This window comes from Tamandua tetradactyla, chromosome 14 (assembly GCF_023851605.1).
Source record: "Tamandua tetradactyla isolate mTamTet1 chromosome 14, mTamTet1.pri, whole genome shotgun sequence".
NCBI classification, from domain to species: Eukaryota; Metazoa; Chordata; class Mammalia; order Pilosa; family Myrmecophagidae; genus Tamandua; species Tamandua tetradactyla.
The window spans coordinates 54,761,379-54,776,953 of NC_135340.1; the positions used below are offsets into that span (position 1 = coordinate 54,761,379).

Genomic DNA, 15,575 nt, shown 5'->3' on the forward strand with positions numbered 1-15,575 from the left:
AAGACCAATGGGTCTGTCAGCTGGGAAGTCATGTGGCCGGCATCTGCTGGTCCCTTGCCCCTGGGCTCCGTTGCTTTCAGTCTCTGTCCATGTGGAGGTTCTTCACTTTGCTTCTTTGGGGCTGCTTTTCATCTCTTGGCTTCCCTTGACCCTCTCCACATTCTGGCTTGCTTAACATGTCATGGTGATATCTGCTATGCTCCAGGCATCTCCAAACATCCGTGTGTCTATGTTCTAAGTGTTGACATCTGTGTCAGCTCTGCTCTGAAGTTTCTGTCAACTCTCTCTCTGTTGGCTCTGTTGCTTCAGTAGGCTCTGAGGTTTCTGTCATTTCTGACTCTCTCCATACCCAATTTACTTTACTCCTTATCCCTCCTATTATTTATTAATTTTTTATCCATATTATTTTACTCATCTCTCCATACCCTGGACAAAAGGAGCATCAGACACAAAGTTTTCACAATCACACAGTCACATTATAAAAGCTATATTGTTTATAGTCATCTTCAAGAATCAAGGCTACTGGAACACAGCTCACCAGTTTCAGATGCTTCCCTCTAGCCACTCTAATACACCATAAATTAAAAAGGGATATCCATATAATACATGAGAATAGAATAACCTCCAAGATAACCTCTTGACTCTGTTTGAAATCTCTCAGCCACTGAAACTTTATTTTGTCTCATTTTTCTCTTCCCCGTTTTGGTCAAGAAGCCTTTCTCAATCCCATGATTCTGGGTCCTGGCTCATCCTAGGAGCTTTATCCCACATTGCCAGGGAGATTTACACCTCTGGGAATCATGTTCCACATAGTGGGGGAGAGCCATGAGTTCACCTGCTGAGTTAGGTTAGGGAGAGAGGCCACATCTGAGCAATAAAAGAGGTTCTCTGGGAGTCACTCTTAGGTATAATTGTAAGTAGGCTTAGCTTCTCCTTTCCAGGAATAAGTTTCATAGGGGCGAAACCCAACATCAAGGGCTCAGTCTGTTGATTTGGTTGTTCCTACTGCTTGCGAGAATATCAAGAATTCTCAGATGGGGAAGTTGAATATTTCCTCCTTTGTCCCCAGTACCCCAAGGGGACTTTGCAAATACTTCTTTATTCACTGCCCAAATTACTGTGGGATATATTGGGGCATCATACTAATCTGGACAAACCAGCAAGGTCTCACTCCATATTCAACATTTCATGTACTTATAGTATTCAACTAAAGTGACCATTCAAGTTGTATTAGCTAGGTTTCTCTAGAGAAACAGAATCAGCAGGAGACATCTGTAAATATAAAATTTATGAAAGTGTCTCACGTAACCATGGGGGTGTAGAGTTCAAGGTCTGTACAGAAGACCATTAGCTGACAGCTCCAATGAAGGTCCTCAACAAACTCTCAGGAGAGGCTGGTTGGGCAGCCATGGAGATGTAAGAATCCAAGAGCTATAGGGTAAGCCACTAGCTGGCAGCTCCAGTAAAGGTCCTCAACATACTCTCAAGAGAGGCAGCCTGGCTGAAGCAGGAACAGTGATTATCTGTTCTGAATCCTTAAAAGCCAGGTGATTAAATTAAGCATCGCTCATTTTAGAAGACACTCCCTTTAGCTGATGGCAAATGCAAATACAATCAGCTGTGTATGCAACCAATGTGGTCATGATTTAAGTCCATGAAATGTCCTCATAGCAACATATGGGCCAGCATTTAACTGACCAAACAACCTGGCCAAGTTGACACATGAACCCAACCATGACACAAGTTAAATTAGGTAATGCACTACCCAAAATATAAATTTTGCACCAAATAAACATCTCTCCCTGTGGTCTCACATAGAAGTTGAAGTTTTAAAATATGAACCATATCATCCTTTACCCTGTATTCTGATCTACCTTAGTCCTATCCAGATCAACTTCCTTCATATCTGCAGCAGAAGTCTGATCCCTTTTTCAACCTTTTAAATAGTTCCTCTATGGGTACTGCTTGACTTTCGTAGTTTCAAAGCTCTAACTCTGAGTCTTAGCTATTACATAAATACCTGGGAATGACCAAGTTATATACAAACAATTCAGTATTTCAGAATTTAGAAATAACAGTTACAACTCGTAAATATATGTGACTGCTATAAGAACTTACAATCTAGAACCCTTTACGATAGGCCCCAACCTGATAACCCCTGCTCTCAACTTCAATTCACCAAGTTTTTATATTATAGTGAGTCCATATGAGTGAGGCATGATAATATTTGTCTTTTTGTTTATCATATTTCATTCAACATACAGTCCTTAAGATTCCTTCATCTAGTTGCATGCTGTTCTAGTTTCCTAGCTGCCAGAATGCAATATACCAGAAATGGATGGCTTTTAAAAGGGGGAATTTAATAGTTTACGGTTCTAAGGCTGAGAAAATGTCCAATTAAAGCAAGTCTATAGAAATGTCCAATCTGAGGTGTCCAGGGAAAGATACTTTGGTTCAAGAAGGCCAGTGAAATTCAGGGTTTCTCTTTCAGGTGGAAAGGTACATGGCAAAGACAGTCAGGGTTTCTCTCTCAGCTGGAAGGACACATGGCAACCATGCATCATCTGCTAGCTTCCTCTCCAGGTCCCTGGGAGGCATTTTCGTTCTTCAAGTCTCTGGCTGGTGGATTCTCTGCTTCATGGTTCTGCGGCATTCTCTGCTCTCTCAGAATCTCATGGCTTTCTTTCTTGTTCTCTAACTTTTTCCAAATTTTTAAAGGATTCTGGTAAAACCAATCAAGACCCACCTGGAATGTGTGGAGACACATCTCCACCTAATCAGGTTTAATACCCTCATTGATTGAGTCACATCTCCATGGAGACAATCTAATTAAAGTTTCCAACATACAGCACTGAATAGGGATTAGAAGAAACAGCTGCTTTTACAAAATAGGACTGTAATTAAAACATGGCTTTTCTAGGATACATACATCCTTTCAAACCTGCACACATACCTCACGACTTCATTTCTTCTTGCAGCCACGCAGTAGTCTTTTGTTTGTATACACACAGTTCCCCCTTCCTTCCCTCAGTGGTTGTACCTTAGGCCACCTCTATCCGTTGTGAATCATGAACACTGCCGCCATAAACAGCGGTATGCAGATGTCCATTCGTGTTCCCACACTCAGTTCCTCCAGGTATACACTGAGCAATGGGATTGCAGGATCATATGTCAACCCCTTCCGTAGCCTCCTGTGGAACCATCACACTGCCCTCCAAGGGACTACATCTCTCAGTTTCCTTATCAACAGTGAATAGGTACATCTCTTTCTCTGCATTTTCTCTAACACTTGTTTCTCTGTGCATTTTTAAGCAATTTTATTCACACATCATACATCCAACCTAAGTAAATAGGCATGCCTTTGCTACCATAATCTATATGAAGATACTTCCTTTTCTTCCACAAACAGTCTATACCCCTTTTCCATGCCCCCTGCCTGTTGGCATTTAGTTTTGGCATAATGCCTTTGTTATATTCAGTGGAAGCATAGACCCTAGCCTGCTTGTCTAATGTGTATTTTACACAGACAGCACATACCAGTTCAGACTATTTTTAAAGCACTCAGTAGCCACATATGACTAGTGGACTGTACAGAGCTCTCACTATAGAGAGAAAGATAGATAGACATACTTACATAATTGTTTTCTGTGTGTATACATACGTACATACATACACACATGTATAGATTTAAATAAATACACACACACACACACATATATATATAGATTTTCACATAATTGTTTTCCTGGGCATTTGAGGATAAGTTGCATAATCATGGCTCTTTACCTGTAAATACTTCAGTGCATATTTGCCAAGAATAGGTAATATTCTTTTTCATATCCTTAGTACAGTTATCACCTTCAGTAAATTTAACATCAATATAATAATTGTGTTTAATTTATTATTCTGTTTTATTACTGTATTATCTTATTTATTCCTTTTTTTTGTCAGTTTATCCAGTAATGTATGGAATAGTAATTTTTTTTTACCTCCAATACAGGATTCTTAGTTGTCTTGTCTTTTTAGCCTCCTTTAATCTGGAACATTTCCATAGCCTTTTTTTTTTTCTTCTACAACTTTGACATTTTTTTAAGAATATACCACACACACACTTTTAAAAATAGAATACTCCTTAATTTGGGTTTGTCTGATATGAAACTAGGGATTAATATGCCTAACTCCCTAACACACTAACTTCCTTATGTAAAAGTGCTGAGTATTTATTGATTTGATTAGGTACTTTTTCATGAGTAAAGCTTATCATATAATCTTGTTTTAAATAATCTCCTAAACAATCTCTTCCTGGTTCCGTATGAATTGTCTATTATGTGACACAAAGGGCTTAAGATTAAAAAGTTATATGGGTGCCAGTTTGTTATATGGGTGCCAGTTCTTAATGAGACTAAGTGTCATCGAGAACAGTATCAAATAAAATGTCTGGAGAGAAAATTTTAAAACTCTGAATTGAGAGCAATGGAATTAGCAAGGTGTGAAGAAGTTGGGCACGCAGTAAATATGAGTGATATAAAGTCATAGGGGAAAGACTAGTAGCCAATTAAGACAGGAGTTTAAGACAAGAATCGAATCAATCTGAGTGCTCCTATTTTCAGATTTATGTTGATGATACCCTCCCTCTTTTCCCCCTTTCTCTCTTTCTCTGTTCTGTTTGCTTCAGGTGTTTTTTCCTTCTTTTTGTTCCTACGGAACATTGAAACGTGTCCAGAGATAACTTTCAGTTATGCTTTGTACCTAAACCTTTTGCAATGAAAGGTAAACCCACTAGTGTCACTTTGCCAACTTTTTTCAGGGTTCCTTAGTCTCCCTTGTTTACATGAAGAAGCTGCTTGTGAAAAGCTGTTTGTTAAGGGTAAGCCATGTTTGCTCTGGCTGCATTGTTACCTGCCATTTTATCCACTGATCTACTGCTAAGGAAACCAGGTGGGGTAAATATGAGGAAGCAGAGAACTATGCTGGGCTAGACTGCTAAACTCTTAACAAAGCCGCGCCTTTGCTTGCTTCTTGATATCATCAGATTCAGATACTTGGCTTCTGGGTTTTTGTTGCTTCTCTAGGCTTATGCAGGTGGAATTTTTTTCTTAAGCATGAAATTTGAAAGAGGACTTGGCATTTAATCCTCTTTTACTTAAAGACATTATGCCAGTTATATATGTATTCATTAACCTGTTTGTTCTGACATGACTCAAATCTTATTCTGCATTACTTGATTCCTCATATCCTACTTGCCTTTTTGATCAGATATTGCTCCATTAGCAATATTGCTACCTTAAATAACTAAAGGTCACTCTTTTGAGTACAGTGGACTCATAAACTGGCCTTTAAACACTACCTTTAGAAGATTTCTGATCTCTCTGTTACCGGTACTTCAGAGACCGCACGTAACACATACATTCAGTGGGGCATACAAGGCCTGAGATTTATTTCTAGGTAGCCACAATAACCAGGTAACCTGTTGTTTCCATCACTGCCTTAAATAAATAACTAATTATGTCTCTTAGTACATTCTTTTTATATTAAAGAACAAGATTTTTCTTTTTTTTCCTTATAATTTCATTGAAAGGTATATTCTTTAGACCAAACATAATGGTAATTTTTTAGCTTACCTCTCTGCCAACTCAAAATTAATGTCAAAATATTGAAATGCATCAGCCATTTGGGAAAACTGAAAGATTATCCACACAGTTTACAAAAGTTTGGTATAACTTTTTAGGTATTACTGTAGTTCTTTGATTTATTTTTCAGTGTATATTTATCCATAACATGATGTCAAAAGTAAATCTGAATTGGCTACAGCTATTGTGGATGGACTCAAGCTACACATTTGCACTGTGAGTGACTGGTTACAACGGTGACTTTAATACTGTAGACCTTACATGCCCTGACTTACATGGAAAATACTAGACATTACTTATTCTGAGGGTGCCTCCTTACTTGAGACTTTACTTTGGCACAGTAGGGCATTACTGAAAGTATATTCTTTCCTTTGAACTAAATTCTAAACTAGGGAATGGCAATATTATGAAAACAGTCCTTAGTAAAAACTTCTAGAGTGTTAAATTTCACCAAAATTTGCTTTGGTCAGGTAAAGCAAGTTTTTGGAGTGATAATGTAGTTTGTTACAAGAGAAACTAACTTTGATGGGATTAAACTGAGGCAGTAGATTCTATATAAAAATGGATATAAACATCACCTGTGTTCTAGAAAAAAATATTAACAACTTAATGAATATGCCAAGCTAACAGGTCTGTATTTTTGTCGTATATAAAACACCCTCAAATTTAAGTGTAATTGCCATGTAGTAGTAAATCCACATTTCTGGATTATCCATCACTTGGCATTATGACTACCAAAAAAAACATTTATACTGCCTAAAATGGTAATCTTTTATGCCTAAAAAGTACGCATGAAAGTCGGTTTTGGATGTACACCTCACAATTTAAAAAGCACATTTAAAATGATTTAAGTATAATATCACTTTCAATACCACCTAAATACTCTGTTTGACCCACTATAGAAATTTGGATCAATGTTAGAAATGATATAACAATTTATCTTTCAAGGCTAGTCATTAGTTTCATATGTATGCTGTTAGCCGATTTGTAGGCTTCACGGATGAATTCAAATCTAAACATAATTCTACTATGGGATAATATTAAGCAGGCAGTTTTCTCAAGTCTGAAAACATCATTGTTAATCTAGTTGTGATGTTTTGAGACTTCATAGCTTAAATCCTATGTAACACTATTGAATCCATAGCTCAGGGTTGTGGGAAAAGACTTCAGAGAAGAGATATTGTTGCTGTAATAATCTAATTACAGAACCATTTCAAGAATTGTTGGGAAGTGGGTGATTCTCTAGTGACTATGCTTCAATTGTGCCCATACAGTATGCCCAGAAACAATCCATTTCAACTTCTGAACATTTGGTTTGGAACACTTGCTTGATGAATATTCAGCTAAACACTTGGATACAAGCTCTTGCCAGAAGAGCAAATCTCTGCCATTTATCTTGAAATGTTTCTGAAGACATTCTATTCCTTCTGTTAATTCTCTGCACTTCTGTGCTTGGATCTCTAATGCAATGATAGATAATGCTAAAACAGAAGGCTTTGCTTTAGAAAATATGATCCTGCAGTGGCATGCCTTAACTGAGCTTCTTGTCTTTCAAAATAAGGCTAATTCTCCTAAGGCTAATTCTCCTTCCACATGACATGTTCTCTTGAATGAATGAATAAAAGACTTGCAGAAATTGAAAGGAAATAGTAACTTTGACTTTCCAACATACCTTTTCCAATACAATCTTTTCCATTCTCATCCAGTCTGAAACTTTTGGCCTATACTGGCTTATACGGATCAAATCATTTGTCAATGGGACATTCCTTTCCTCTTCAGTTGATTTTATGGCCTAATAAAAGCAGCTCGGTTAGCACACCCAAGGTGCTTTGACTGTACCTTCATTATCTGTCCAGTAAATTCACAGCTAGAGAAAATGCCTCTGTATCAAAGCCAAAGAACTGAGTTAAACTAAGATCTTTTACTTCACTTTTACTTTAGCCTTGTAGTCATTCCAAGGCCATCATGTACAGACTCAAGTCATAGACCTTTGGCTGACATCTAGACTCTTATTCCAAAAAAGGCATTCAGCTGGTGTAGCAGTTTCTGAGCATCATTGGTCAGGACCTCTATCATCTTGATGGCAATAGTGGCTTCTCAGTGGTAATCACCCTCTCCCGGTCTCTTTGCATCTCACTCCGTGACATCAGATGCAAGAGGCCTATGAGCCGTAGGGACTCATAGTCAAGAGGGGAGAGGTCTAGGGAGGAAGAGCCATCCTGGGCAGAGGTCTCTGCAGCACCGCCCAGACAAACCTACCCTCTGCCAGGGTCAGCCAGAGCCCATTCTTTGTTTTGAGAATTCTTTGTTTTAGGGTTACTGATTAGCCTATGCCATGATAAAAAATGTTTCCTCTGATCTTTTTTTTTTAACTCAACATTCCATTTAATAGTTTTCAAATATACGTATACATATATATAGGATTATGTAAATATGTAGCTATACACATACACACATATATGCACATGAATCATCAGCTTCAAAAAGTGGAGTGCAATGGAAAATAGCTTTAAAACAATGTCAAAAATATCTTAATCTAATTTTTTTTCCTCATGCAAAAACACTTTTTAATTTGTGCGTTTAGTCACTATCATTGTACATGCTAGGCATTCCTAGCTTGTACCATCTCAGTCTTCTGATCTTAAGTACCAAGAAAACTTTATACACAAAGGTGTTTTTCAGACATATCATAAATAATCATCATTATTTATGATCATGAAAAATGAGAAAAAAATCGAATTATCCAATATAAGTGATCTAATTATCCATATTCAATTAAGAGGGAATAATAAAATTATGAAATCGCCATACAATTGATTATTATGTAGACATTTAAGATATTCTGAAGCATTTATAATGGTTGAAGAAATGCTTAAAAGTAGAAAAAAGCATTATACAAAATTGCATATGTAGTAAGTTCACAATTATAAAAAAAAATTACTGGAAAAATATATTCATACAACAAGGATTGTAATTGATTGGATAACTTTAGGTGGGTTTTTTTTTCAAAATTTTCAATAATGTTTATAATTTTTATAACAATTTATTTAAAAGCAGCTTTTCTGTACTATACCTTCACTTTAAAATATCACTCAATGTACATCACTGCAGGGGAGACACGGATGGAGGCTGAGGAGTTAGTGGGTTGAAAGGACTTACTTCTTGTTCCTTACTGAGTCAGAAGCAGTGAGTTCAATTACTGGCTTTCTTAATAATGAAGCCCTGGAGCTACTTCAGATCCTTTTTGGGAAAAGATATCTAAGTAAGTTAAGTAGGTAACTGACACCGGTAAATCCTTTTATTTCTCTAAGTCTGTTTAATCATCTGTAAAGTGGCAATAATAACGCCGTCCTTACAAGGTTGGGGTGAGGTTTAAAGGGGGATTTTCATGAGCCCTAGAGTACCTTGCAAATGTAAAGAGACCTAGTTAAGAGGACTTTCAGGCTACTGTAATTAAAGCTGTTGCCAATATATTGAATTCATAAGAAATAATCACCCTGATTGATATGATATTTTCTTTCTTATATTTCCAAATCAGAGAGGACCAGGTAAACTTCCGTGGATTCATGAGAACTTTGGCTCATTTCCGACCCATTGAGGATAATGAAAAAAGCAAAGATGTGAATGGACCAGAACCACTAAACAGCCGGAGCAACAAACTGCACTGTAAGGAGACACAGTCTTCAGGCTTAAAATATTTACTTTTCATTTCTGATAAATCATTTATTTACTCATTTGTTCACTGAATAAGCATTATGGTAGCAAGTGGTTAAGACCTCAAGTCCTGGAGTCAGACCACCACTTATTGACCATGTGTCTTTGGGAAAGTTATTTAAAGTCTTTGGACTTTGGTTTCCTCATCTGTAAAATGGGGTACCTTAGGATTAAATGGGTTAATATGTGTCAAATGCTTCAAACAGTGCCTGGCATATACTATACTAAGTACTCAGTAAATGTTAGCTGCTATTATTGTCATTATAGTTCAGTGAACGCTTGCAGTGTGCCATGTATTGTGTGGTAAGTGCTAAAGCTATGGCAGTGAACAAGACCCAGTCCCCACTTGTAAGGAATGATGGCAATCCTCAGCCCCCATTAGTGTTTGATAAACTCTAGATGTGACTTAAGTAAGGGTGGACAGCTGGATCAGTGCCAAATTTGATTTTTGTCCCCATGCCCTTTGCTTCCTTTCCTTGGATACTTGTTATATTTCCCTTCTGTCCTACTTGGTTCATGTGTGGTATTGCCTAAGCTCTTACAACACTCCTCTAGAAATATGAAATTGAATTTCATTTTTGATTCAGAGCAAACTGAAACTGTATTAAACTGATTGAGCCCAAACTTCTCATACAGAGGTGCACTGTGGTATACAGAGAGGTATTTGAAGGCACAGAATAAATGTGGCCCACCAAGTTTTTTCTTGATAATTTAGAGAAAAATAAAATTTAAAAATATAAATCAATATTTAAATAAATACAGATATAGAATATAATATAAACTTTGCATATTTTTGAAAAATATTACATGAGACTTAAACTTTTAGTTTGTTGCCCCTGGGCTGTACGCCAGATCTCCCTAGATATAGGGCTCTGTGTTCATACTTCTCCATTGAGTCTTCAAGTGAAGAGTTTAAGAAGTACTGAAATAAGTATTGTTATATAAGACGGGAAATTTTTGAGCCAAAATACTAGAATAATGCTCATCCTCACAAAATCATGTACATTGATTAAGAACAGAAAACTCGAGTATAGGTGGAGCTAAAATATAAAATAGAATTGTCTTCAAATTTATTTATAGTGAATTCCAATTTCTTTTTTTCAAGATGACTGTTTGAGGCAAAACCTTGTGTCTTAAGTTTTGATAAAAGTTTTAGCACATCTACATATTTGTCTGATTCTAGCATTACTTTGTTAGAAACTTACTGTCCAATGCTGTTGGTCCAAGGGTTGATCAATAATTGAAAAAGTTGGGTACAGCATAGAATCCTAGAAAATTATACCTGCTTTAACATTTTATTTTACCCTAAAATATTTAAAAATGCATTCACTTGTCAGTCTTTTGATGTAGGGTCAAGGGTGTTTTAGTTTTGGCTTTTCGTTTTGTTTTGTTTTAGTATAGAACCGCTGGTGGGAGTTCTGTGTCTTTCTTGGATAAAGTACATCCATAATGTATGTCTAAGGTTTCTAGTTGCAGTTTTTTTTAAGTGGAAAGAGAACTTAAAGATACTTGTAAAGCATTCTGAGAACAGAATCCTTCTTAGGTGTTTCATTTTGTCTGTTACAGTTAACTTCCCCACCTACATTTGTGGGGTTTTTTTTCCCAGTGATTTATTAAAAAGTGCAAATAGCATAAACAGTTTTTAGGACAGTTGGCATGCCTGACTCTTGGTAAACATGCAGTACAGTGGGTGAGAGTGGACACTCTAGAGCAGCACTTTAGCTGCAAGTGTTCAGAGCGCAGCCACATCAGTTGGAATAATTTGCAGGTGATAAAAAGCATCTGTGAATACAATGAGTTGGTTAAGCAGAAGACAATGAAAAGATACTCTGCTCTATGTGAAACTATGTTGCTTTTCTAATCCCAACATTTGAAGAGCTTTAAGGGTCATCACGTCCTACCTACACAAAACTATTACCTACATTCCCTCTACTACATGAGTTTTACCTTTTTTGAACCATGAACTCCTTTAGCAGTCTGGTGAATCCTGTCAAACCCCATCTCAGAATAATATTCTTCAATTCATAAAATAAAATATGTAGAATTATAAAGAAAACTAATTATATTGAAACAGTTAACAAAGTATTAAAAGAGCTTTGTGACACAGAAATATCCATTCTTTAATATACATTTAAAAAAAGACGTAGCTTGGGTCAGAGAACTATCATAATTTTGAAATGGTGAGAGCACACATCATAAATTGATAAATTTCTCTTAGTGATAAATTGAGATATCTGCCACAAATGTAATGTGAAATGAAAATATCCGATTCCTTCTGGTGTCAGAATCACAGGTACTACTATTACTGCTGTGGCTTGTTGACTATATTCACAAATGAAGGAAATGCCAAATTTTAACAGAGGTTGTGAGAAAAAGATATGTTTTCCTTCCCACATTCACAGACTCCTTTGTCTGTGGACCCTGGGTTAAGAAGCTGTGTTCTACAAAGTCCTTACCTATTCTTGAACACTTCTAGGGACAGGGAATTTATTACCTTTTCTGAGGTAGTCCTATTCAAGTGTGAACATCTCTTTAAAAAAAAAAAATTCTCCTTTCTGTTGAATTGAAATATCTCCCTGATCTTTATTATGTAAATTATTTTCTACATGACAGGCTTCCGTATATTTGAAGATAGATCTTTAACCCATGATGTATTAGTTTATTAAGCTACCAGAATGCAATATAACAGAAATGGAATGGTCTTTAAAAAAGAAATTTAGTAAGTTACAAGTTTATAGTTCTAATGTTGAGAAAACGTCCAAACTAAGGCACCAACAAAAAGCTGAAAGAGGGCAGGCCACAGTGGCTCAGCAGGCAGAGTTCTCTCTTGCCTGCCATGTCAGAGACCCAGGTTCAATTCCCGGTGCCTGCCCATGCAAAAAAAATAAAAATGAAAATCTGAAAGAGTCCTGTAACATGTCATTTCTGATTTGATATAGATTCATACATTTTGGGTATTCCTAGCTGTTGTTCCTTTGTAATAGCAAAATATCTAGAAAGATGTTATCAACTACCTTCCTGAAATTATTTTATACCAACAAATACAATGGAAGAAATATGCAAAGGAAAGTATTGAGTTTACCAATTGCTATCTCCAATGTAATGATGTAGTGTTTTTTCTTTTTTCTTTTGAAACAGAGAGACTCACAGGAAGTTGTAAAAAAAAAAAAAATACAGGAATGCCCCATATAGCCTTCACCCAGCCTCCCCAGTGGTAACATCTTGCATAACTATTGTATACTACCCAAACCAGGAAATTGACATTGGTACAGTCCACAGAATGTACTCACATTTCACTAGTTTTGCAAGCATCATTTGTCATTTGTGTATGTGTGTGTGTGTGTGTGTAGTTCTGTACAGTCATCACCCATGCAGTTTCATGTAGCTGTCACTATGTTCAAACTACAAAACTGTTCCATCACCACAGGTCTCCTTTGCACTACTTCTTTATAGCCACAGCCCTGGCTTTAGCCTCTGAAAACTACTAATCTGTTCTCCACCTCTCTAATTTTGTTATTTCAAGAATATTATGTAAATGAAATCATAAGGTATATAACCTTCTAAAATTGGCTTTTTTCATTCAGCATGATTCTCTTGAGATCCATCCAGATCATTGTGTGTCTTAATACTTGATTCTGTTTTATTGCTGATTGGTGGTGTGGATGTACCACAATTTGTTTACTTAACCATTTACCCATTGAAGGAGTCTGGTTGTTTCCAGTTTGGGCTGTTATGAATAGAACTGCTATAAACGTTCATGTATAGATTTTTATGTGACTGTAGGTTTTCATTTCTGTGGGATAAATGCTAGAATATAATTTCTGGGTTGTATGTTAAGTACATGCTTACTTTTAAAAGAAACTGCTAAAATCTAAATAGAGAGACATGCATGTTTGCGGATTGGAAGACTCAACATAGAAAAGATGGTAGTTCTCCCTAAATTGATATATAGGTTTAACCCTGTTAAAATTTCAGCAAGACTTTTTGTAGATTTAGACCAGATTATTCTAAAATTTATGTCTTAGTTTCCCAACTGCTAAAACAAATACCAAATAATAGGTAGGCTTTACAACAAGTATTTATTGGTTCGTAGTTTTGAGGCTAGAAGTCCAAAATTGAGGCATAAAGAAGGAAATGGTTTCTCCTTGAAGACTATAGCTTTCTGGGGCTAGCTGCAGCAGTCCTTGAGGTTCTTTGGCTTTTCTATCACATGATGATATCTTCCTTCTCTACCAGGTTCTATTGACTTCTGACTTCTAGCTTTTCATGCTTCTCCTTCTGTGTCCAATTTCCTTTGTTTACAGGTACTTTAGCCATATTGGATTTAGGCCCACCTTCCTTCAGTTTGGGCACATGTTTTTTGAGGGGATACTTATATGATGCATAAGAATAACCTCCAGGATAACCTCTCGACTCTGTTTGAAATTTCTCAGCCACTGACACTTTATTTTGTCTCATTTCTTTCTTCTCCCTTTCAGTCAAGAAGGTTTTCTCAATCCCTTGATCCTAAGTCCCAGCTCATTCTAGGATTTCTGTCCCATGTTGCCAGGGAGGTTTACATCCCTAGAAGTCATGTCCCAGGTAGAGAGGGGTAGGGCAGTAAGTTTGCTTGCTGTGTTAGCTGAGAGAGAGATAGGCCACATCTGAGCAACAAAAGAGGTTGTGCTGGTTTGAAAGGATGTATGTCCCCTAGACAAGCCATGTTTTAATCTATATCCCATTTCATAAAGGCAGAATAATCCCTATTCAATACTGTTTATTTAAAACTGTAATCAGATCATCTCCCTAGAGATGTGATTTAATCAAGACTGGTTGTTAAACTGGATTCAGTGATGACATGTCTCCAACCATTTGGGTGGGTATTGGTAAGTTTCTGGTGTCCTATAAAAGAGGAAACATTTTGAAGAATGAAGGAGTTTCTGAGAGAGCAGAGAATGCTGCAGCACCATGAAGCAGAGAGTCCATCAGTCAACGCTTTAGAGATGAAGAAGGAAAACACCTCCTGGGTTGCTTCATGAAACAGGAAGCCAGGAGAGAAAGCTAGCAGATGACGCTGTGCTCGCCATGTGCCCTTCCAGCTGAGGGAGAAACTGTGACTGTGTTCACCATGTGCCTTCTCGGATGAGAAAGAAACCCTGAACTTCACTGGCCTTCTTGAACAAAGGTGTCTTTCCCTGGATGCCTTTGATTGGATATTTCTATAGACTTGCTTTAATTGGGACATTATCTCGGCCTTAGAACTGTAAACTAGCAACTTATTAAATTCCCCTTTTTAAAAAGCCATTCCGTTTCTGGTATATTGTATTCAGGCAGCTAGCAAACTAGAACAGAGGTTCTCTGGGGTTGACTCTTTGGCCTAATTTTAAGTAGGCTTAGTCTATCCTTTGCAGAGATAAGTTTCATATGAACAAATCCCAAGATTGAGGGCTTGGTCTATTCATTTGGTTCTCCCCACTGCTTATGGGAACATTAGGGATTCTCCAAATGGGGAAGTTGAATTTTCCCCCTTTCTCACCATTCCCCCAAGGGGACTTTGCAAATACTTTTTTATTTACTGTTCAGATCACTCTAGGATTTATTGGGGCATCACTCTGTACAAACCTACAAAATCTCATGCCCTATTCAAGGTTCCATGTACTTATGGTGTTCAATTAAACTGTCCATATACGTTACATTAGGAAATGCACTAGTCAAAATAAGATTTTGGGCACATCTTAACTAATAACATCTTCAAAGGTTCTGTTTACAAATGGGTCCACACCCGCTGGACCAGGTGTTGGGATCTGAACTTGCTTTGGGTGGGGGGCATGCTTCAGTTGTCAGCAATTTATATTGATAGACAAAGGAACTAAAAGAGCTAAAACAATTTTGAAAAATAAGAATAAAGTGAGAGAAATGTCTGCTCAAATGCAAGACTTTTTATATATCTATAGTAATCAAGACTGTGTGGTATTGGCAGAGGGATAGACATATGGATCAGTGGGACCTATGGTGGCTTGAAGCTGTGTGTATCCCAGAAAAATGTGTTCTTAATTCCAATCCATTTCTGTGGGTATGAACCCATTTTAAGTAAACCCTGTGGATGAGTTTACTTCAGTTAAGGTGTGGTCCAGCCCAATCAGGATGTGTCTTAATCCTATTACTGGAGTCCTTTATAAGCGGAGTGAAATTTAAACAGTGAGAGAAAGCCACAGAGGGAGCTGCCAGAAGCTGAGCATCAGTGGAACCCAG

The 15,575-nt window shown here is 37.1% G+C and overlaps 1 protein-coding gene and 1 pseudogene across 2 annotated transcripts in view; one reads left to right on the plus strand and one right to left on the minus strand.

Annotated features, from left to right (window-relative positions):
• The window catches only part of CHP1 (calcineurin like EF-hand protein 1), a 67,171-nt gene that overhangs the window by 24,218 nt on the left and 27,378 nt on the right, over positions 1-15,575 (plus strand). For both annotated transcript variants that reach the window (XM_077127510.1, XM_077127509.1), the window contains one exon: positions 9,169-9,296. In XM_077127510.1, the coding sequence (XP_076983625.1) occupies positions 9,169-9,296 (128 nt within the window). The remainder of the gene's footprint in view (positions 1-9,168; positions 9,297-15,575) is intronic.
• LOC143655946 (cyclin-G1 pseudogene) lies at positions 6,519-7,706 on the minus strand (annotated as a pseudogene).